The sequence below is a fragment of the Sorex fumeus genome, unplaced genomic scaffold, assembly GCF_029834395.1.
Source record: "Sorex fumeus unplaced genomic scaffold, SorFum_2.1 ptg000007l, whole genome shotgun sequence".
Lineage (NCBI taxonomy): Eukaryota > Metazoa > Chordata > Mammalia > Eulipotyphla > Soricidae > Sorex > Sorex fumeus.
Window position 1 is genome coordinate 28,476,411 of NW_026606064.1, and position 25,013 is coordinate 28,501,423.

The window sequence follows — 25,013 nt, forward strand, 5'->3', positions numbered from 1 at the left end:
GTTTCTGCAACTCACATCCTGCCTGGGCTGTTTCCTTTGCTCAGAACATCCCTGTCCATCTCCTTTTATTCATTTTTGAATTTTGATCTAAATTATACCTCATTAGAGACCCCATAAATAGTGCATTTTAAGTTGCTCTTCTCTCTCTCAGCCTCTATAAAATTTCATCCCAGTCCCGGCTTATTTATTTCAAAGCACTTTTAACACATGCTAAAATCATTTTAGAGTTTATTATATTCTATGTATCTTCTCCTTTCTAGAATATTAATCTCAGGAGGATAGATCTCATGCCTTTTGTGTCTATCATTTGGTCTTTTGGACCAACAGGATGCTTGGTTGAAATTCTTAATGAATTTCGGATAATTATTTACATTATTGAGCTATACAGTGTGATTAATTGGTGAGTATATGTTCAATATCTGTCTCTTGTGTTGCTTAGAGATTGTCTATATGCGAGAGAGAGAGAGACAGAGAGAGGTTGAAATTGGACATAATTCTATCTCTCATTAAAGCAAACTTCCTAAATAGACCTGTAGGAAACAAACTTTGCTAGCCAGTTATTTAGAGGATGCATGCCTCTCTTGGTCATATTCTGGAAAACTCAAGGAATGATTTAGCCAAAAAATGTTTATTTCTGAGCATATTCCTCACAGTTCATCTGTTTCCTAGTCTTTCCTTTTCAGTGCTCACTTAGTTATCTTGACTATCAAAAAGAAGTCTCATCAAATGGTCACCAAGAGCAAGGTGTCTGATCCCAGATGATCTGCTTCTTGGAAGGGGTCCGACTCTTCTGTGGGAGTAAGGCCCTTAGTTGAGAGCAGGTGGAGAAAGGGACAGTCATGGCAGGAACTGAAGCTGGAGCAGCAATAAGGAAACAGGAGATGCAAAACCCACCCCAACAGTCAGCAGTTCTTGAACTCAAAAGCTGCCAGATTTGATTTCTTTAGAAACGTGTAGTCATTTTATTTTCTTACTAGTTCTTCATGTTGGCTTAGTTTAGTTTTCTCTCATCCTGTAAACTATGAAGTTAAGTACTGAGGATCTATCAGCAAGGGATTTTGAAGAAAGTTGAGATTGTCTGACAGTACTATTCCTTGTCATATTATACCAAGATATCTTTGAGTTGAAAAGTGATTATTCCAGCCATTACAGCTTTTTCAGCAAAAAGTCATGCTTAGTACTTTCCCAGATATTAATTAATTAATTAATTGCATTTTAGGTCACACCCAGCGATTGCTCAGGGGTTACTCCTGGCTTTACACTCAGGAATTACTCCTGGCGGTGCTTGGGGGATCATATGGGATGCTGGGAATCGAACCCAGGGTCAGTCATGTGCAAGGCAAATGCTCTACCCGCTGTACTATGCTCCAGCCCCTTTCCCAGATTTTTAGACTGGTGCTTTATGTATAAATCATATTAGTAAGTAAGGTATTCAAATTTTTTAGAAAAAGAAGCTTTAAAGTCACAACAATCATTTTTAATATGTACAGTTTGCTACTTTAATAATGAATTTTGACAGTTTTTTTTAAAAAAGTAGTTGGTCCTAAGAGAAGAAAAGTTTGCTCTGCCAGTACATGACACCATAATAAACTTGAGGGTAATTCGGAAAGGTTTTTTGTTGAGAATCTCCTGGAATGGTTTGTTGCTACAAAATAAAACTAGACATGTTTTCTTATTTTCTTCCCTTCTATCAAGTAAGAATAGCAGTTAACCTTAATCTGAAATATAATTTAAAATTGTAAGTAAGGTACTTATTTTGTTCAGCATAGCTTCTTTTTATTTTTCTGAAGTTTTAAATGAATCAGTTCTGAGATCATTTTAACCTGAGCTTTGTAAAGGTTGCTCTTCCCCTATCCCCTTGCATTAATTTAAACATACCGTTCTGTTGTCAAGTGACTCTTATTAGTCAAAGATGCCTGAAAGGTTTAAATGTGAGAGCTTCACATTGCTATAAAGGACAGAAAAGGCTGACTTCTCTACACTAATCTTAGAAAAATTGTTCGTTTTCATGAAAAATTATAATAAAATGTTAAGATGTTTTAAAAACTTTTTAAATTTAAAAATTTTTAAAGAATCGGGAATGAATGTCTAGACCCTTTCGGTAACTCTAATTTTGTTTTGAGAACATGGAGCATGGGGTGATGCGGCTGGCCTTGCTCATCGAGAAGTCGTTACTGACCATGGTTCTGTCTGTTTCTGACAGGCGTTTGGATGCCAACCATATTACCTCAGTCCCTGAGGACAGTTTTGAGGGGCTCACGCAGTTGCGACATCTGTGGCTGGATGACAACAGCCTGACCGACGTGCCCGTGCACCCGCTCAGCAACCTGCCCACTCTGCAGGCGCTAACCTTGGCTCTCAACAAAATTTCAAGCATCCCTGACTTTGCCTTTACCAACCTTTCAAGCCTGGTGGTTCTGTAAGTACCCATCTTTCCTTTTACTTTTCTATTACTTGTTTTTTGAGTTTACTCCTGGCTCTTCACTCAGGGATTACTCAGGCAACCATGTGGGCTGCCAGGAATTGAACTCTTTTTGCTGTGTGCAAGGTGAACACTCTACCCACTAGACTATTGCTCTGCCCCTAAGTGCTGATTTTGAATCTGGTATCACTCTCCATCTTTTAAAATAGCAACTATTTGTATTCATTTGTGGGCAAAGGCAGCTTTCTTATGACAAATTATGAAAGAAACTCAGTTATCCTCCAAAAGAGTGACTGTGTAGCAAAGTTGCCTTTGTTTTTCCCACAAAATTAAATATACTTTAATAATTAAATATACTTTAAAAATTAATATATTCATTTATTCATATAGCAGTTAGTCCTGACTCTATACTCAGGAATCACTCCTGGCAGTGCTCCAGTGACCATATGTGATGCAGGGATTGAACCCAGACTGGCTGTGAGCAAGGCAAACACCCTATCCATTGGACTATTGCTCTGTTCCTAAGTGCTGACATTTAAAATTATAAATAGATAATCTTTTAAAAGATTAATATCTGATGATAATTATTGAATCATCCCTAAAGTATATGGCCCTTTATGGGGCTGAGTGATAGTACAGTGGGTAGGGTGCAAGCCTTGGCTGCGACCAACCCGGGTTTGATCCTGGCAACCCATATGTTTCCCTGAGCACTCTTGGGAGTAGTAATTCCTGAGCACAGAGCCAGGAGTAACCCCTGAGCATCTCTGGGTGTGAACCAAAACCAAAACCAAAACAAACCAAAAATAAAGCATATGGCCATTCATAATGAGACAAAATTGAACCATTGAGTAAAACACTTTCACAGCTCTTGTGTCGGACTAGCATCACGTTCAATGTTTCTAAGTGGAATTATTTTTAGGTGTTTGCAGAAAATAAGTTTCAGGGGTATTTCCTGTTTTTGTCAGCTTATATTCAAAGACCTTATGATCCTCTGCATTTTCAATCTTTAATAACTTGGACTCAGTCTAATAACTTGACACCGTAAAGTGATACTTCTTTCAAAACTTCGTTACTAATTCTTCAAGTTGCTTGTCGTTATGCAGTTTTCCTCACTTCTCCTTACGAGAGCTAGTTAAAATTGCTCTTCATTTAATTAAAAGCTCATTATCTACTTGTCTGTTACATTTAGTGCACTTAAGACTCTGCAGTGACTATCATGAAGCAACTACTCAATGCTGTTTATTTTTTAACAGTCAAATATTAAATGCTCAGTACTACCCTTCCTTTCAACCATCTCAGTATAGAACTATGAAATATCATGAAATTTGCTACTAGATATTGTGAAAGTCATTTTAATATCTTTTTCTCCTTTCCTCTTCCCCGTAGGCATCTACATAATAATAAAATCAAAAGCCTGGGTCAACACTGTTTTGATGGACTAGATAATTTGGAGACGTTGTAAGTTTCATTATATTTCAGTGAGTCTTATTGTGATGTTGACAGTACAGTTGTATGTTTTATTTTTATTGCAGAAAAAGAGGGAAATGGCTTTGCATTCAGGATTAATTTGATGTAATAGCACAACTAAATTCTTTAATAGCACAACTTCAAAGAACAATTTTTAAGTGGTGCATGAGTTAGCATTAGTGATTTCTTTTTCTGGTATCACCCCTATCCTCAGAAGTGTAGACATGGAAAGCAACTCAGTGTGCCAGGCTATCCATCTTTGTTTATTCATTTTATTAAGTTTTATGTTACACCTGGTGGTACTCAGAGACCATGTGTTAGCAGGATCGGAGCCTGGGCCTCCTGCTTGCATAGCTTGTGCTGTAGCCTATGAATCCATCTCCTGGGACTGCTACCCACATTTTAAAATATTTTTTTGGTAAATTAGATGATAGTTATAGAAATTTGAAATATATATATTTTAGTATGGGAAAAAGAAGGGTTTTTCGGTTGTTAATTCCATGATCTGAATTGCTCTGATACTTAACACTGAGTGTGTGAATCCTTGTCTGCTTACTTATGCTAACTGCTGCCCAGTTTTCCATTTTGCTTAGTCTGCTCCTGTTGAGCCATAGCACAGTGGGTAAGGCATTTGCCTTGCACACGGCCGACATGGCCGACCCAGGTTCGGTTCCTCCGCCCCTCTCAGAGAGCCCAGCAAGCTACCGAGAGTATCTCACCCGCACGGTAAAGCCTGGCAAGCTCCCCGTGATGTATTCAATATGCCAAAAAACAGTAACAACAAGTCTCACAATTTGTTGTTTTTATTAGTTAAAAGTGTTTGCTTTTTCAGTTGTATGTTGTACCTCTCTATGAATGACATATCTTGTACAGCTTTGTGTGTAACAGAGTAAGCTCTTCATTTTACTTGCTTAATTTATGTAAGTTGTCTTCGTTTGTTTTTGTTTGGGGGCCACAGCTGGCTGTACTCAGGGCTTACACTTGGTCCTTTGCTCAGGGATCACTCTTGGCAGGGTTGGAGGGAACATACGGGCTACTATAGATCAAACTCGGCTCATAAGCGTGCAAAGCAAGCAGCCTGAAATATGCACTATATTTCCGGTCCCCTAGTTGTCTTTATTTGGGAACTTGTTATTGTGATATAATGAGTAATTCAGGGAATGCCTCAGATGAATTACATCTGATTAAAATGCTTGTGTTTTTAATATTTTGTTCAATAAAATTTCCTCAGTAGTTAATAAGAAGAGATCTTTCATTTCTAAGTATTTGGTATTTATTTACATAATACTGGTGTAGAAGAAAACTAAAATGTGTATTCTGATCCTAGACCATTTCAATTATTTTTATTATATTAAAATTAAGCCTTTCTTGAGGCTGGAATGATAGCACCGTGGGTAGAGTGTTTGCCTTGCAGCGGCCCAACCCGGGTTCGATTCCCAGCATCCCATATGGTCCCCTGAGCATGGCCAGGAGTAATTCCCGAGTGCATGAACCAGGAGTAACCCCTGTGCATCACTGGGTATAACCTAAAAAGAAAAAAAAAATTAAGCCTTTCTCAGCTAAACTTTATTTACCTCTTATTTCCATGTAGAACATGAAAACAAATATGTAAAAGCTATGCTTTTGATTTTTTTTTACTTTTATCTCCCATGTGAATCTTATGCCCACATGCTTTTAGATTAAAATTAAAATTTAAATATACTCAGAATTAAGTAATAATTTTCAGTATAAGTCATTATGGCTTTTCTGTCCACTAATCAATCAAACATTTTCAACATTTCTGTCTCATGGTCAATTTCTTGAGAAATGCTATTTCAATTTTTTATTGTACCAGTATAAAGGATTACTTGAACTTTTAAAATTGATTTTTATTACATATTAAAAGAACTATAGACTTTTTAAATTTGGTATAAATTTAATTAAACTCTTACAGAATGGTAATGTAGTGAAGAAATATCATTCAGATGATGTGATTAATATTTATTTATTGGTTTGGGGGCAACACTCAGTAGTACCCAGGGGCGACTCCTAGCTCAATATTGGGGTTGCTCCTAATGATACTCTTATTGCCAGTAACTAAACTAGACATTCACTCTAGGCTTTTGAGCTATATCCCCAGGGCTAAGATGTAATTTTTTAAAATGCATTTGTACCAAAATACCTAATGAATTGTGACCACTTTTTAATATTCTACATAATTTTTGTATTTTCCCCAGGGACTTGAATTATAATAACCTGGGAGAATTTCCTCAGGCTATCAAAGCCCTTCCTAGCTTAAAAGAACTGTGAGTATCACTTTGAGAGCTAAAATTTCTTGAACTCAGCGTTTAAGATTCTAACAATGGAATTTTAGAGCATGTTTGTTTCATTGCATGTACAATTACACACACACACAGACACACACATATACAGGTTGAATTATGTTGGCTAATTCAGGCAATTTTTAGTTTAGGGCTAGAGACTGGTGGAATAGAAAGCTGTAGTGTATGTTCTTTCTTTTCAGAGCATGTAGTCTAACTCATTAGATAGGCGACCATCTAATGTAGACTTGTAGTAGATTCGAAATAGAAAAGAGCACTAAATGAGTCAGAAAATGAATCATTCCAAAACAATCTCACTGAGTTTATGGTCATTGGAAAAGGCATCACTACAAAGAAAGAATCAGACTGGGCTTTAAACAGTGGATCAATGGATTTATTAAAACAAATGAAAGGGATATGGGAATATTTTATTTTTTATCAATTGTGGCATTTTATTTGCACTCAGGTGTTGTAGAGAAAGATTTTGCCCTCCTGTATGTTGTTTTCTTGGTTCATCATAGTCCATGTTATAGGCTGAGATTGTCAGTACAGTAAGACCAAACTGACAGGATGCGTGCAGCTTGTTCGGCCATTTTTCTAGATCTTTTATTACATAGCGAATCTGGAGTTAATCATCTCACACTTACTTAACCTGCCCATGAGGTTCACAACAATTTTTCCTACTCTGATCACTGATGATTTCAAATTTGACAGCGTAGGCTTGAGAAGCCTGACGATGACTTTAGAGCATGGCCTAAAGAGGATGTGGCATTTTCCAATCTTCTCAGCATTGGGGAGGTTCTTGAGTGCATTGCCAGGACATTCATGAGCACCATTAGGGCAGTATGGACGACTGGTGGAAAGAGGAAGAGAGGGCCGAGCACACTGTGTAGCCTGTGGGAACATTTTAGATGATGGATTTGTGAAGGGCAGAGACAGAAATGTTAAGACTTGGCAGAGATTGTATATCCCAGCAACTATGAGAGAAACTTTAGAATTTTTAACAATGTCAGATTCTTATAGTCTAAAGTTTTCAGAAGTTGAAATAATATCTAAAAATATATGACGGATGTCAGATTAAATATTGAATTTAAAAGAGGATTAGATATGGCCCTAAAACAGATGAGATAGAATTTAAAATTCAGCTTCTTCAATATTTAAAACATTTTGTCATTCGATTGTTGTTTTCTATAATAATGAACCAGTAGTATATAAACTTGCATTTAAACTTATTTCAATAGGTATCGGGTGCATTTCAGATTATTTTCTCTTACCTTTTTAGGTTATTTCATAGTAACTCAATTTCTGTTATCCCTGATGGAGCATTTGATGGTAACCCTCTCTTAAGAACTATGTAAGTAGTCTTGAAAGTTTTAATACGTGATCATGTGGAAACTTTGTATGGGTAATGTGAAATATTTGAGTGAAGAATGAAATCAGGCCTTTAGATGTATAGACTTATAGAATACAGATTTACAGTTGGAATGCCCATGAACATATTCAGCAACTGTATGTGTGTTTATATTTTACAGACACTTGTATGATAATCCTCTATCTTTTGTGGGAAACTCAGCGTTTCATAACTTATCTGATCTGCATTCTTTGTAAGTATTGTAGAAATTAAAAAGCAGATTTTTCCACAATTGTTTCTCTTTATGGGGTTTTGTTGTTTTGTTTGTGTAGGGGCTTTTTGTTTCCCTTTGGAGTGTTTTTGTTTGTTTGGGGGCATACCCAGCTGTGCTCAGAGACTGTTCCTGTTTTTGTACTTGGGGGTCACTCCCTGTAGTGCTCAAGTGATCAGACTGGTAGTGCTGGCCCTTGGGATTGAACTCTGAGCTCCAGCATGCAGAGATGCTTTCGTTCCTTCCAGCTCTCTCTCCACTCCCTCTCCAGTTGTTTTAATGGAAAACTAGAATTTACAGTATTCTAGAAAGCAAAAATCTCCCTCCTCTTTCCTTGGGTGAAATCCAAAAGACCATCCTGAAAAATTGTGATGGTTCCTGTTTATGTCAGCACTAAATTATGGCACTTTTACTTATGTGGTTACACATTTCTACAAACCAGACTGACTATTTTTAGGTAGGGTAGCAAAATAATTTTAAAATATTTGAAAAAGAAATAAGAAAGTATTGCTAATAAAATTAGCCTTTTGATTTTAAAGAACCTTTCTCTCCAAATTTCTTAAAGGGTCATTCGTGGTGCAAGCATGGTTCAGCGGTTTCCGAATTTGACTGGGACTGTCCATCTGGAGAGTCTGTGAGTGTGACTCTGGGAAAGGGGGTTTTGGCAAGAGAAGCTTCTGGCCTGCCATGAGGGAGCCGTTGCTTTGGGGGGTGATGGTAGGATTTATGCTGATGGCTGGCTTTCCCCTTTGTGAATGTTATGCATTATGCTTGAGGTAGCTGAGGTAGCATTTGGCCTAGTGTGTGGAGATAAGAACTGAGAGGGTCACTGACAATCTAGAGCAATAACAGTGCCAAGTGAGAAGGATTTGTGTAGGAATTCAAAGGAATTCAGTGAAGATGACCAGAAAAAGGCTTCATGAAGGAGATGAATAAAAATTACCCACAGCTGTGCCTTTTATTTCAAAAGGTAGAATTGAGTAAAACCAGGTGTATGGAAAAGATTGTCAAAGATGGCAGACGGGTAATTAAATATAGCTGGAAATTGTGTATTATAAAATAAGGAACAGAATAGATATATTTGGAAAATTGTATGGGGCGCAATTTATGGTAAGCCTGAAGCACTGCAGTTCAGTTCTGGTAAAGTATCTATTGGGTAGTCTGAATGGATTACAGATATATCCAAGGTCTTGATGACCTGAACTCCAGACAATTAGCTAGGGCCATAGGTGGCTAGGGTTTCTGCTAACAGGAAGCCTTACCACAGTGTAGAGGGGGGTGGTAGCACCAGTAGAGGAGTTTTTAATTGATTCTTAAGGCAGTTTGGTGGTGTTGACCATGTTGGAGCGGGTGTGTGGGATTGAGAAGAGAGACAAGACAAGAGATAGGAAGAATGATGAGGAAAGTATGGGCATAGTCCATCGGGGTAAACAAACACATTTAGCCATGATTGTTGTGTAGCTGCAGTCCATATGATTCCTCCTTTGGCCTGTGTGAGACTCTTCCACCCTGGTATGTCCCAGTCCAGCATGAGAGGGCACAGGAGGAGTAAAAAATCAAGAGCAAGGAGACACAGCAGTGAAGGAGAACTTGGATTTCATGATTTACTAAAGATGGGTATATGAAAAGGAAAGGGAGTAAGAAATTTCCAGAATAATGAGTCAGGTTGACTGAATGAGGAACAAGTTTTCAGGACAGGATGCTAAGTTGGTTCAGATATTTTGAATGAGAGAAGGCCATGACTTATGGGTGACTGTGATCAGTTGTGGCCATGGGTGGTAATTTCCTATTGATCTATATGAGAAATCAGGCTCCTCATCTGGACAAGATTGACATCTCCTTTCTCAAACTTTTCTATGTGACTGACAATAATTTCTGTGTTTCGGGTTAATTCAACATATGCCTACACTTTTAGGAACTTACTAGACAGTAGGAGGCATAGATTCTATCTATTCCTTATGCAAATATGCGTACTTTCGTTATTCTGTATGAGAACAGCACTTGATTTAGCCATTTCAACTTGCATCATTTCTTAAATGAATCATGTGTTTCCACAGGACCTTAACAGGTACCAAAATAAGCAGCATATCCCATAACTTGTGCCAAGAACAAAAGATGCTGAGGACCTTGTAAGTTATATTCTTTTTCCTTCTTATACTGTTCTATGAGATACTTTTCAGATTTTGTTGTTGTTGTTGTTGTTGTTGTTAAGTGATTTTAAGGTACCGATTCTTCCTTTTTTTTATTTCTTTCATGGAAATTACCAGTATTTAAAAATTTTGTTTGACATTTTTGGCTTTTGAGGACCGTACCAGTTAGTGGTCGGGGCTACTCCTAACTCTATCTCTGGGGCGGTCACTTCCAGCTCATGGGTACCACGTGGTGCCAGGGTCACATTCTGGCCTCCACGTACAAATCATGCATTTCAGCCCATTGAGCTATTTCTCTGGTCCAACATCCTTTTAGTAACTCTCATTTGAAGTAGGCAATATTAAATTGGGTTTTGGTATATGCGTATATACATTTGTTCAAGTGGAATCACAAAGTGTATGATTCCACTTGAACAAAACCAAGCAAGTTTCCCTTCCTGGTGACCTCATGTTCCTCCTTTTTACTTCAGTTGCCCCAGCTGTGTCAGCTCTCCCATATCCATTCTGCTCTTTCATCCATAATTTATGGGGAGCCCAAATCTTTTGTGGAATAAGAGCCAGCTAAGCATGGAGTGTTCCAAAAACTTTAAACTGACCTAGAAATTAAAAGTAAATAGAGAATGTAAAAATGTCACAAGAACAAATAATTAAGTTACTAAGTTGTTAATAAGTACTTAGTGGAGAGAGATAGTAACAAAATAAGTGACTGATTGATTAAACAAGTAATTAAAGGGTGTCAGGGAGTATCCTGCACCATGATTACCAGTGAGGAAAATTTGCAGTCAGATTAGCTGAGAGTTAACTAGTCCCAGTGTTTGACTTCATGTAAATATTTTTTAAAAATGTAAGTAGGCGTACGTTTTTGTAGCTTTTTTTTATTTAAAAATATTTAATTATATCAACGTGGAAATCGTGTGCTATAAACAATATTACAAAACTACAAAATAAAAGACATTAAAAGTTATGCCTCTTCAGCATACTTTTATGGATTTTTTTCTTTCTATTTTTGTTTTTTTTGTTTTGTTTTTGATTTTGGGCCACAGCCTGATGGTGCTCAGGGATCACTCCTGGCAGTGATCAGGAGACCACAGGTGCTGGGGATTGAACCCAGGTTGATCTTGTGAAAGGGTTGCAATTTACCTGGCTATACTATCTCTCTCGTCCCTTTTCTATTTAAACACACACACACACACACACATATATAATTTAGTTTATATAGTTAGAGTTTTCAAAATGTATTTTATGTTGCCTATATTCAGTGTTGTCTCCTTGATGTGTGTAATTCTTAAGACTGCTATATCACCAAAATACTAAAGAAGCTTGCAGATCTGGGTGGGGAAAAGTTGCTTTTCTTTTTTAACCTACTCTTCATTATAGATTATGTACTGCATTTAGTCGCTCTTTTAATAAGAGTCATCTGCTAACAAAAAATTCATTTAACTTCTATTGTTTTAAGGGACTTGTCTTACAACGACATAAAAGAACTTCCAAGCTTTGATGGTTGCCATGCTCTGGAAGAAATGTAAGTGGGTTTTTGACTTCTTTTGTTGTTTGGTACACTGTTAATTCCTTCAGCGTTTCCTATTTTAAATGAATGGCTTCTGTATTAATTCAGAAATGTACCTGATCAGGTGTTCCTATGAATAGACATCAAATTATACCAGGTATGCATTATAAATGCATAATGCATTTATGATAAATGCATAAATGCCCATAAGGGCATCTGTCAGGCCTCCTGTGAAACACTGGAGGGAAGATTGAATGTACAGAAACACAAATAAAAACTCACGTTGGCTATTGAGGAGATGTGGCTCTCATCCCTCCTGGTACTTCTGTAAGACAGCACTGATGGAAGTTGATTAGGAGGTGGGCTGATAAGGGCATTAATTCTCCCACTTTTCATCTTCTCCTTCCTCTAACCTTTCTTCGGTCCTTGTTATGGTTGTGTTGCCTTGGAAACCTTCTCACTGTGTTGCCTTTCTGCTCTCACTCTTGTGTGGGTTCGATAAGGAGTTGAGATAGTGTTGTTCACTCCTAGTATAATTTGGGACAGAATTCCAATTAGTCTAGTCCTAGCATCTCTTAAATGAGGAAGCAGAGGTTTTCTTTACTTTCCACAAGATCAGTGTTACTTGTGACAGAATATGTAAACTTACAAAAAACATTAATGGAGAAGTGTTATTTTTCAAAACAGCAAATGATTTCGTTTTCTCTTATTCTTTCTTTCTGCTCCCCTCATTCTTCTCTCTGTCTTCCTAGTTCTTTGCAGCGTAATCAGATCCACCAAATAAAGGAAGGGACTTTTCAAGGCCTGAGCTCCCTGAGGATTCTGTAAGTTTCCCTCTGCTGATTAGAGACAGATAAGTTTTTTGGCAAGCTATAAATTAACTGCCATGATGATTCTGAAGCGGATATGCTTTAAAACATGATTTATTACATGTAAATATTGTTGCTCGTGCTTCGCCACATAGTGCCTTATAAATAATCCAGTTTGGGTATTTTACCATCCTGTAGGTTGCCGAGTGAAAAGTATCATGTGTAGAATGTGAGAGATGCAGTTTGTTTGCTTTCAAGTCATAATAATGAGGTTTGCCGGTCCATTAGGGAAGGGGTAGGCAAACCACAGCCTGAGGGCCAGATCCAGCCTGCCTCTTGTTTTTGTAATTAACTTTCACTGGAATACAGCCATGCTCTTTTGTTTAAGAGCTGTCTAAAGCTGCTTTCACCATACTGTGGTAGAGTTGAATAGTTGCAGTAGAGACCATGTGACCCCCCCCACCCCTGCCCCCAGAGGTGAAACACAGGGAATATTGAATCCTGTTTTCTTCTTTGCCTCCATTATGAGCCTAACTATCCATTCTAGTAGGAAAAACTTTATTGGTAGCTACTGAATTGGCCCTTTTGCTGACAGAGTGCCTGTGGTCTGGGCAGCACTGAGGAAGGGAACTAAGCTGCCATCACTTCGAAAGCTCTGTTGAACACCCATAATGCCAAAGCTAGCCTTTTCATCATTTGGGACTGAATTGGTTCTGATTAGCTTCTTCTATAATCCAGGAGATGTGTCATGGAATGAGTTAATCTAGTCTTTAAACTTCCATGAAGGCCTCATTTAAGTGTGGTTGTCTTCCTGTTTTATTTACTCCATAATAACAGAATATTTCAGGATGTGTTCCTGAAAACAGTATGACTCTGAGAGTGATAGGACTTTTACTTCCTGCTTGGGAAAAGAATGGTATCTGAAGCCCTCTGGAATGCTCTTGTTTGCATATTGATTATTTGTCTTCTCTCGGGCCCTTATCACTAACCTTTGAAAAGGCAAATACTATGAAGTCTGTTTTTATTTTCAGTGTGGTTAGGACCTGGGTTTTTCTTCACCTAGTTAGTAGGACCAAAGGTTAATCATAGCATTTATATTTTTTGAACTTGTCCCAGAATGATAAGGTGGAGAAAATTCACAACTGCTCTATGGAACATATTCCATGAAGTTGGGTGTGTGAAGCCGAGGTATACAACACAAACATTAAAAATGTTGTTGCACAAGATTAAAGAACTTTGTTATAGGGGAGACACTGATCCACTCAGGTTTTAAAGTGAGTCAGTGTAACCACATTTTGAGTTTACTTGAAAACGGTTAACACTGTTATTCTTACTATTATAGCGATCTGAGTAGAAACCTGATCCATGAAATTGACAGCAGAGCTTTTGCCAAGCTTGGGTCAATAACAAACCTGTAAGTTCACAATTTTATCAGTAAGATCATGAAAGTAGTCATCTATAGAAATTTGTGTTTTAGTATTGTCAGGAGTTTTGTTAATTATATTATATTTTTTGAACTTGTCCCAGAATGATAAGGTGGAGAAAATGCCCTGTATAAATGCTAAGGTGTATGAATATAACGATGCTTCTTAGGTGGCAAGATGAACTCTAGCCTTGTCATTTGATTTGATTTGATTTGATTTGGCAAGGGTTAGGGCTCTACCAGGCAGTTCTCAGGACCTGTTCCTGGCTCTGTACTCAGAAGTGCCCCCTGGCAGTGCTTGTGAGACCATATGCAGTGCCAGGGATCAAACCAGGGTTGGCCGCATGCAAAGCTAGTGCCTTTCCTCCTATGCTAGCTCTCTAGCCCTACCCATCATTTTAGAACACCTAACCTTTTTCTTAGAGCTCAATATTGTGATGCTTTCACATGTGCAGATGGTTTTATTTGTATCTAAGGAGTTCATTTGAAATCTCATTTGCATTTTAGAGATTTGAGTTTCAACCAGTTAACTTCATTTCCTACGGAAGGCCTAAGCGGGCTGAATCAACTGAAGCTTGTGGGTAACTTCAAGCTGAAGGAAGCCTTAGCAGCAAAAGACTTCATTAATCTCAGGTGTGTTTTGGCTTAATTTTTTATTGTTGAAGTTATGGTTGGCCCCCACATAAAGTATGCTGTTTTTTTTAAACCATAGTTCCCAGATTTTCTGGAAGGCTGTATTTTTAAGTGTTTCCTATCTCTTTACTTACACATTTTATTTTTCCCCACAAAATGAACATTATTCTGTAGTTTCTGGAAGCATGAAATCAGACCCTAAATGCTATTAATTACAGCTACTCACCAGAATGATTTATTCATGGGAGATCTGTCATTAGTAACTAGATGACAGAAGCCACCCAAGTGTGAACCTACAGAAAGTTGATACAATGCAATAATACTTCATAAAGACATAAGAATTTGAAGTTCAGAGTTGGAGCGGGGGAGGGTTGGGGTTGGAGACCTCATTAGAGGTGACTGAGAGCTTAGGAATATTATTGTGGGATAAAAGACTGTTTTCGCTGTTCCTAAAGGAATAAAGTCAGTAAATTAATGAATAAGCTCACAAGTGACTTGGAACATTAATTTTAGATGAAAATACCAGTAACGTGATAAATTCACTTATAAGGGAGTCTGGGCCTTGGGAAGTGGCTCTTTGGTCAAGTACACGCCTTATATGTATTAATAGGTCCAGGGTTCACTCCCCATTACTATCTCCACTTCTGGATGCAATCCTAGAGGAAGTGCCTGGTGAGATCCTTGACACCACTGCAGCAGTAACCATAATAACGAATGGAGTCTGATAAGATTGGATTTTATAGTGCAATGTTGCCATCACATATGAAATAAGATTTGGCTTAGATTCAGCATTTCTTTGGGGGGTGAGTAGGGTTGGATCACCTCAGCAATGTTCAGGGGCTCCTCCTGCCTCTGTGCATAGAGGTTGCTCCCAGTAGTGCTTGGGGACCAGGCAGTGCAAGGGGGAGAACCTGGGCCTTGTGCATGCACTCAGCCGGTTGCGCTATCCAGCCTCTTAAATTCAGCTTTAAGAGCAGATCTGAGGGCTGGGCAGATAGCTCAGAGGTTTATGCCGTTTGCCGAGCATGAGACTGACCCTATCTGGATCCCACCACATCTGGTCCCTGAGAACTTCCAGGAGTCATCCCTGAGCATAGAGCCACACCACTGAGTATGGTCCAAACACAGACAAACAGCATCCCTTATAAAACAGAGAATCTCATGATATCCACTGATCCCAGGGTTCTTTGCAGATGAGGAATCTGAGAGCCCAGTGGGATAATTAGCAGCTCTAATGTTAGAGCAGTCAGGTCTCTCTGACTCCTAGGCTAGGACTTTCAAAGATTAAAATACTTTCCCGAAAACAAAAGCCTGTCTGTGAAGTTATTATTCAGTGTGGATTTTGCTTTTTTCCCAGGTCTTTATCTGTACCATATGCTTATCAGTGCTGTGCATTTTGGGGTTGTGACTCTTATGCACATGCGAACACAGAAGATAACAGTCTCCAAGACCACAGTGTGGCAAAGGACAAAGGTAAGTGCAGGGACCTTTGAAAGTAGAATACAGGTTATTGCATTAATCAGTATTTTGCTAGTTGTAATCAGTATGTGAAGCATCAATATGAAATATGGCAGGAAAATGACATTTACTGTGTTACTGGCATCTTGAATATGTGATTAAGCCTTGTATAAGCTGAACTTAACATCCTGCACAAGAGCAAACATTCTAGGAAATCTTTTTTTTTAAATTATGTTAAGTTTGCTTTAAACATGATGTATATTTATAATATATAATTCATATTGTTATAATATAATAATTATATAAAATGTGAATATTATATAGTGATATCTTATATGAAATACGTGAATATTATATATTCAGGTCTTGCTGATGGGGCAAGCGTTACAAGCAGTGCTGAAAATGACGAGCATACTCAAATAATTATCCACTGTACACCATCTACAGGTATGACCCAAACAGTTTACTTAAGATTCCCACTGCAGAGTCTTGTTTTTAATCAGTGTTAAGCAGGTATCTGTAAAACTTGTGCAGTAAATGTGATTTCTGTAATAGGGTGGGACAGGATGACATCATAAGAACTAATACAAAGTATTGTTTGTGTACCAACAGTCAGGCTTCTCTTGCAAAATCTCATGTCCATTTCCGCTGAGTTAGAACTTTGCGTTAACAAGCTTCTCAGATGAGGGCTCCATGCATTGAAGTTTAAGAGGCCGTTTCTTTCTTTGTGTTTGCTTTGTGGGAAGGGAGTCCCATGCCTGGTAGTGGTTGGCGGGGGCTACTCAATGGGATCAGGCAATTCTTGGCATCAAACCCTGAGCCCACAGCACACATGCATATTCCTTTAACTCTAGGACTACTTCTATAACTTACAAGTCTATAAAGAATTTTTGATGTTTTTTTTAAGTGCTAGTTTGCCTTTCTTTTTCTATTTTATTTCATTGAGCTTTATTTCATTAACTCAGGAATGTTATCAAACCAACAATACAAATTTGGTCATGACTGTAATGTCATAACCTGCCTAATCTATTAGAGAAGATGGACTGAGAAATTTTCTTTAAAAGATAAGGCTAGTTTTTCTGTGCTGAGAAGTAGATTTTTTTTCAGTGTCATAAACAGTGTGTATCAGAAGTATAATTATTCTAGGTTTTTAGTACAGCACCTCATGAGAGAATAAGCTTTAAAGCCAACTAAGTGGGAGTAAGAATAATTTTAAGTTGATAAACTTTTAAAAATTTAGTTTCTGCATTAATTGTTAAGAATTAAGAGACACAGCTTGCTTACTCCTTCATTGAATTCTTGTATTAGAGGATCACTGTCACTGTCACTGTCCTCCCGTTGTTCATCGATTTGCTCGAGTGGGCCCAGTAACGTCTCCATTGGAGACTTTTGTTGTTACTGTGTCTGGCATATCGAATACATCACGGGTAGCTTGCCAGGCTCTGCCGTGCAGGCGAGATACTCTCGGTAGCTTGCCGGGCTCTCCGAGAGGGGTGGAGGAATCGAACTTGGGTCGGCCATGTTGGCTGCGTGCAAGGCAAACGCCCTACCGCTGTGCTATCGCTCCAGCCAGTATTAGAGGATGTCTACTGGGAATTGGAGCTTCATGAGAAACAGCTTTGTTAAAGGAGAGACAAGTCTGGCCACACAATTCTACTTTTTCATTCCCAACTTAAACCGTAAGGTCAGCTAGGGGCAACGTTGGTCTATGCTCATCGCCCTGGGGATGGCTGCAATCCTCTCTAACCCACTCAGCTGTGGTAATACACAGACTCATACAGAAGTAGCAAGGGAGGAGAGTAGAATCCTTCAATCTGAACTGGAGGAGGCAGCAGCTTTCCAGAGACAGTCTGGGTGGGACGTGCTGCTCAGACTTTTAAAGGAAATAACTGCACCCACTAGTCAAATACTTTCCAAAGGGTATCCTGTTCTACCAGGTCAAAGTAGCTACCCCATTCTTCCTTGAGCATAAATTAGTTCAGATACAGAGATGAAGGTGATAGTTACCTCTAACACTTCCCCAGTCAGGGAATAAAAAACTTCACTAAAAATATTTTTCGTTTTGTTTTGTTGCTGGGCCACACCCAGTGGTGCTCAGAGGTTACTTCTGGTTACTCAGGAATTGCTCCTGGCAGTGCTTTAGGGAAACCCTATGAAATGGCAGGGATCATCCCAGGTTGGTTGAATGTAAGACAAAATGCCCTACCTGTTGTACTATCTCTCCAACCCCTAAAAATAATGTTTAAGGACTGAGGATGTTGTTCATCTCAAAATCACTTGCCTTGCATGTGTCAGCCACTGGGTTTGATACCCTACACCACAAAAAAAATCGTAAAGGAAGAAAAAGAAAAGAACGAAAATTTTGCAATTTTTGGTTTTGTTTTGGGGAGTTAAATCTGGCTGTGCTCAGGGTTTCTTCCAGGCTATACTCAGAGGTAGCTCCTGGAGGGGGTCCGGGGCCATACATGGTGCCAAGGATTAAACCTGGGTTGGGTGTGTGCAAGGCAAGCGTCCTCCCTGCTGTACTCTCTGGTCTTCTTGCTAATTTTAAAATAAGATAGTTGGCTTTGTGACAATCTGTGCATATAAGTCACTACCAAAATGTACAAATGAGCCAAGTTAATTCCTGTAATTCTAATTTAACTTTCCCAGAGTTTTATTGGACATAGCATCAGCATGCTTTTATTCTGTCTACTATTTTACTGAATCATGAAGTCATCTTGTACTATCATATCATATCATATTTCGTCAGGTGAAGTGTTTTGAAATCTCAGTTTTGCTGGATGAAAAATGGGGATTTCAGGGGATTAGGGTAATGTAAGGAGGCTGTGCTTAGAGGATTTATGCAGTGCTTGGATTGGTGATGAGAAATACACACTGATGAAGGGATGGGTGTTGGAACATTATATGACTGAAATCCAGTCATGAACAACTTTGTTAACTGTATATCTCACTGTAATTCAATTAAAAAAATAGCCTCATTCAGTGACTGAAATATTTAAGGATACTAATCTTTTCAGTCAAATATCATAGTGGATTGAATTATTTTAGATCAACTGTCTATCATATAGGATATGCTATTTTCTAAATCATCTTTTCTTTCTCTCTTTCATTCTAGGTGCTTTTAAGCCCTGTGAATATTTACTGGGAAGTTGGATGATCCGCCTTACAGTGTGGTTCATCTTCTTGGTGGCATTGTTCTTCAACCTGCTTGTCATTTTAACAACATTTGCAACGTGTACATCATTGCCTTCCTCCAAATTGTTCATAGGCCTGATTGCTGTGTCTAACTTATTCATGGGTGCCTATACCGGCATCTTAACTTTTCTGGACGCCATATCCTGGGGCAGATTTGCTGAATTTGGCATTTGGTGGGAGATCGGCAGCGGCTGCAAAATAGCTGGCTTTCTTGCCGTTTTCTCTTCAGAGAGTGCCATATTTTTATTAATGTTAGCAGCTGTCGAAAGAAGTTTATATGCTAAAGATATAATGAAAAATGGAAAAAGCAATCATCTCAAACAGTTCCGGGTTGCTGCCCTTTTTGCTTTCTTGGGAGCTGCAGTAGCAGGCTGTTTTCCACTTTTCCATGGAGGGGAATATTCCGCATCACCGCTGTGCTTGCCATTCCCCACGGGAGAAACACCATCATTAGGATTTACTGTAACCTTAGTGCTGTTAAATTCACTAGCATTTTTATTAATGGCCATTATCTACACTAAACTTTACTGCAACTTGGAGAAAGAGGACCTCTCAGAGAACTCTCATTCTAGCATGATTAAGCATGTCGCTTGGCTCATCTTCACCAATTGCATCTTTTTCTGCCCGGTTGCATTTTTTTCCTTCGCCCCATTGATCACTGCAATCTCTATCAGTCCTGAAATAATGAAGTCTGTGACGCTGATATTTTTCCCCTTGCCTGCTTGCCTGAATCCAGTCTTGTATGTTTTTTTCAACCCAAAGTTTAAAGAAGATTGGAAGTTGCTGAAGCGACATATGACTAAGAAAAGTGGATCGGTTTCCGTTTCCATCAGTAGCCAAGCTGGTTGCGTGGAGCAGGATTTCTACTATGACTGTGGCATGTACTCGCATTTGCAGGGTAACCTGACTGTATGTGACTGCTGTGAATCATTTCTCTTGACAAAGCCAGTGTCATGCAAACACTTGATAAAATCACACAGCTGTCCTGCATTGGCGGTGGGCTCTTGCCAAAGACCAGACGGCTACTGGTCTGAGTGTGGGACACAGTCGGCCCACTCAGATTATGCAGATGAAGAAGATTCCTTTGTCTCAGACAGTTCTGACCAGGTGCAGGCCTGTGGACGAGCCTGCTTCTATCAGAGTCGAGGATTCCCTTTGGTACGCTACGCCTACAATCTACCAAGAGTGAAAGACTGAAACTGTTTGTAACTGTTTTCCCCATGAACCTAAATTACGGTGTTTGTTGGATGAACCCTAGTCTGACCTTTTGTCTGGGAAGCACTTCTGTGATCACTACCTGGTGTCACGTGGAAGAAGAAGGTGGCGGTTCATTACATAAACCTGACATTTTCAAAGAACAAGTGCCTAAATTCTCAATTGATTAAAAATGCGACATGCAAACAGTGTTTAGTCATTTTGAAGCAATTGGTAACTTGAAAAAGATAGCATATGTTATCGTGGTGAATGATATACAAGGTTGGGTTTTTCTGAATCACTGCAAGTAAATGTATACCTATTCTGAATCAAGCACAAGATAAAGAACAGCTGTTAATATTTTTTTAAGATATGATTTTATATAACTAAAGAAAAAAAGTCTTGCTAATGTTACCTAATGTTTCATCATTAATCTCAGGACATTTTACTGCAGGGCCAAAAAGGGACTGTCTCCCAGATAGAACTGTGAGAGTATGTTACAGGCATGACATTACTACATGTTCTATTTCCATCTTTGATATAACAGTCATATATTTTGTTTGACACATAACTATAAAACCTGGAGATGTTTTAAAAACAATGACACCTGTTATATTTAGAAAGAATAGCTAGACATTTCTTTTCAGTCATTACATATATTGCTTTGGTGTAATCACAGTCATTTTTTCCCCTTGGTGTTTTGTGATCACACTACTGAAAAAAAGTGAACGGCTAATTACTGTGTGGGTTTCATAGGTTTGGCTAAACTTCCAACTAATAGGGGATTTGAATAGTATTAGAGGGATTTGACATCTTCATATTTTCACCATTACTAAACATTTCAAGTTATCATTGGCTGTACTGACATTTTCCAAGTTTTCGTTGGTTTTGTGTTATAATTTGAATTATACAGAAAGTAAACTGTGATAGACAAAAATGATTACATTTAATTGGAATAAATTGGAGATAATTATGACAGAAAGCACTTAACATTTATTTTTAGTGAGCTGGATTCTCCTTACACAGAAGCTTCCGTACGTGTTCCCCTTACTATGGCACGTATAAGTGCCTCTGCAACAGTTCAGACGTGTTCTTGTGAAACAAGACAAATATGTTAGTAAAGGAGAGGGGAAAGGCCAATGCTTTTAAAAATTAAAAAATTTTACTTGACTCTCATTTATGGACTTTTGACATGTCACTGTGTAGAGTCTTAAAGTTATAAATGTTTAATATGTTTTTTTGAGCAATATGCTAAATCAATAGCAAACCCACTGCCATATTAGTTATTAAGGATGTACTAAAAAATTAAGCTAGATTGCAGTTTAATAATTAAACTGTATATACTGTGCATATAATGAATTTTTATCTTATGTAAATTATTTTTAGAACACAAGTTGGGAAATGTGGCTTCTGTTCATTTTGTTTAATTAAAGCTACCTCCTAAACTATAGTGGCTGCCAGTAGCAGAATGTTAAATTGTGGTTTATATACTTGGCATTGTAAATAGTCATGGTTGTACATTGTCAGTGTAATAAAGACAGAATCTTTGTATATCAAAATCATGTAGTTTGTATAAAATGTGGGATCTATTTACAGTGTGTTATAATTTTGTAAGGCCTACTATTCACAGGTTTTAAAAATTGCTATCATGTCTGTATATTTACACATCTGATATTAAATCATAACTTGGTAAAAAAAAAAACTAAAAGGTTTGTTTGTTTCAAAGTCCAAGTTACCGATGAGTACATTGCATTCATCTCATTCATCTCAAAACAAATTAGCAAGACTAGAAGGGTTGCAAAACATCTTCGCATTTGAGATCTAGATTCGATCCCCAGTACCACATGGTCTTTAGAATATTGTCAGGTAACGGATCTAGTAATGTAGGCACTGTTTTGAATTACTAAAATTTTCAGTGGACAGTCTATTTGGTCTCAACTTACAGCTAAGTATAGTAATGAGTTTGCTTACTATTGCAGGAAGAGATTAAATTTGGGGGTAGGGGGTAACACCTGATGCTACGTGGGGCCTATTCCTGGCTTTGTGCCCAGGGATTACTCATAGCAGTGCTCAGGGACCATTTTAGGTGCCAGAGATCAAATCTGGGTTAGCCATGTGCAAGAAAGGTGTTTTTCCTATTGTACTATTTCTCCAACCCCTAAAATATTATATAGTGAAGAATTTTAGAAGAAATGTTGGATTAAAAACACTGCTGCAATTTACAGAGCTTATTCTAAGTCTGAACCAGAGTCCCTGTAAAATGTAAGAGAATACCATCTTTATTTAAAAACAAATAATTTAAACCAGTTGTCTTGTATGTGACTGACTCCACTTTGGCCTCCAGCACCATATTATAGTCCTCTGAGCACACTCCTGAGCACATAGCCAAGAATAGCCCCCAAGTACCCTCTGGGTTACCCGCCCCCCCCCCCCCCACTCCCACTCCAAAGCAAATGATTAAAGGTTTGTTACAAATGTCATCGATTGACAAATGCTTAGGAATAACTTAATATTCACAATAATCAAGCACTCATTTAGATACGAGAAAATAGAAGGTTTAAAAAAATTTAAATGAGCAAAGTCACTGAAAATTAAGATCCAAAGCATGACCAACTTTCCATTGAGATGTAATTGTATTTTGTTTTTGTCTTTAATTTCTGCATAAATTTCAGTTTAGCAAACACCACCCCCAAACAACAATGTAATACAGTTTTATAACCCCTCCCTTCATCTCTTTAGATCTTACTCATCACCATTACCAACAGCATATGGTCTAACTTCTTCAACTCATTCACCAAGCCCCTGTAATATCACTAGATTATTTTGAAGCAAATCTGCAAACCTAACTCACCATTCTTTCATATGTACATATTTTAATATGTCCATGGATACCTGTATATATAATTTATATACTTTTGTAACAAAGATCAAGGGCTCTTGTTTTAGTTTTGGGGTCACACGTGGTGATGCTCAGGCTTATTCTTGGCTCTCTCCTGATGATTTTGAGGGACAGTAGGCTATGTAAGGGATCAATCTTGGGTTTGCCATGTGCAAGGCAAGTGCCTTAATCTCTGTAAATATTTTCTCAAATATACCATGAGTGAAAATAAATTAGTAAAAAAGAGAAAGTGTGAAGTTAGTATCCTAAAATGTAAGGGATAACTGCTCTTTTGAACAATTCCATATACATTTATATGTAACTCACCAAATTTATTATGCCTTCTCATCTCAGTAATAAAATGGCTGCGCAAGAAAGACCGCAGGATTTCATTATGTTCAGGCACTAGCATCAGCACCATGCAGCTCTTTGCCTTGTGGCTCTGGTATTACTACAGCATAATGCAACTGTTGGTCAAAATGACCATTGAAGCATCAAGAAAGGGGCATAATTTGCTTAGTGAAGGAGTTTTTTTTTGTTTGTTTTGGGGGAGTGACACCCGGTAGAACTGAGGGCTTTCTCCTGTCTCTAAGCTCAGGGATCACTCCTGGATGGGCTCCCTATATCATGTATGGTGTCTGGAATTCAATCCTGGTTGGCTGCTTGCAAAGCAAATGCCCCATTCACTGCACTATCACTCTAGCCCTTAGTTAAAGACTTTAAGGAATCAGAAGTAACAGGCATTTTTAATCCCATAACCAAGAAGTTAAACGTGGGAAAGTTTGGGAGTTTCAGGATCAGGATCACTGTCCTCCCGTTGTTCATCGATTTGCTCGAACGGGCCCAGTAACATCTCCATTGGACACTTTGTTGTTACTGTGTCTGGCATATCGAATACATCACCGGTAGCTTGCCAGGCTCTGCCATGCGGGCGAGTATTTAAAATTTGGGAGTTTAAATACAATTTATCAGGTCCTATGTGCTACCTTTAACAATTAATGAGGTAATGGTGGAAGATAGAGTATTTTCCTACTATACAGAGAGTAAGGACCTTATGAAGGAAATGTAATGAGCAAAACAAAACACCAACTAAAATCCTGGCTCCTCTCATTCTATCTGTCTCTTCCTCCCCCATGCTGTTAATGTCAGATTATGTCTATTAGGTGTAGTTTATCAAGCTTATCTTTTTTTCAGGCCCTAATGTGGGCAGTCTTTCTTATGCTACTATTGATTGTAGAGATTTTCCTCATTAAAGGTATGTCAATATTACTAGAGAATGAAAGTTTCCTAGGTCAGGTGTATTTTGGTCTCACCCTGCGGTTATCAGAGGCTATTCCTAGCTCCTGTGCTCAGGGGAGGTTGTGTGGTATAGGGGATTCACACTAGGTTCCCCAGGATACAAGCGCTGTCACCCCAGTATTTTCTCTAAAGCCCTTCCTTTTGTTTTGGTTGAAAGCATTAATGAACTTAATATTCTATTTAAATACCATAATCAGGTATTTTACCCAAGCTTTTGCCTCCTTAATTGCCCTTGATTACTTTTATTTCTAGAGGTGTTAAATTTTGCAAATCTAAACTCATCAAAGATTCTGTCATTTTTTTTGAGTCAATAAATTGTGTGTTTTAGCTATCGGTTTTCAATGTGATAGTTATACCAGCATTATGAGTTATACAAGTTGAATAAAAACCGTATTTACCAGAGTATATGGCTTTGTATGACTAAAACTTTGTCACTTCTCCCTTGCTATCTGAGATTCTACAATTTTCCCCATTAGATATTTTAATGGCATGATTTCTTAAAAAATTATTTTAATTCACAAAATAAAATAAAAAACTTATAAAGACAGGGCTTTAATCTTAACAAGAAAAGAACATCTTTAAAGTGCCTACCGTGTACCTAGCACACTATAGACTTCCAAGAGCGCCCCCCAAATTCACAAACATGAACAAAT

General features: G+C 38.2%; 1 protein-coding gene and 1 pseudogene across 3 annotated transcripts in view; one reads left to right on the forward strand and one right to left on the reverse strand.

Moving 5' to 3' along the window:
* Positions 1-21,903, forward strand: part of LGR4 (leucine rich repeat containing G protein-coupled receptor 4) — a 118,484-nt gene extending 96,581 nt beyond the window's left edge. For 2 of the 3 annotated variants that reach the window (XM_056136345.1, XM_056136353.1), the window contains 14 exons: positions 2,204-2,419; positions 3,809-3,880; positions 6,106-6,174; positions 7,472-7,543; positions 7,722-7,793; positions 8,377-8,445; positions 9,869-9,940; positions 11,418-11,483; positions 12,221-12,292; positions 13,620-13,691; positions 14,208-14,333; positions 15,691-15,806; positions 16,155-16,238; positions 18,910-21,901. In XM_056136345.1, coding sequence (XP_055992320.1) covers positions 2,204-2,419; positions 3,809-3,880; positions 6,106-6,174; positions 7,472-7,543; positions 7,722-7,793; positions 8,377-8,445; positions 9,869-9,940; positions 11,418-11,483; positions 12,221-12,292; positions 13,620-13,691; positions 14,208-14,333; positions 15,691-15,806; positions 16,155-16,238; positions 18,910-20,186 — 2,455 coding nt within the window. In that variant the 3' untranslated portion in view covers positions 20,187-21,901. Of the gene's footprint in view, positions 1-2,203; positions 2,420-3,808; positions 3,881-6,105; positions 6,175-7,471; positions 7,544-7,721; positions 7,794-8,376; positions 8,446-9,868; positions 9,941-11,417; positions 11,484-12,220; positions 12,293-13,619; positions 13,692-14,207; positions 14,334-15,690; positions 15,807-16,154; positions 16,239-18,909 lie in introns of all 3 variants that reach the window. The other variant, XM_056136361.1, reaches the window with a different exon arrangement.
* On the reverse strand, positions 6,389-7,025 carry LOC130041371 (40S ribosomal protein S15a-like; annotated as a pseudogene).
* Positions 21,904-25,013: the final 3,110 nt, after the last annotated feature.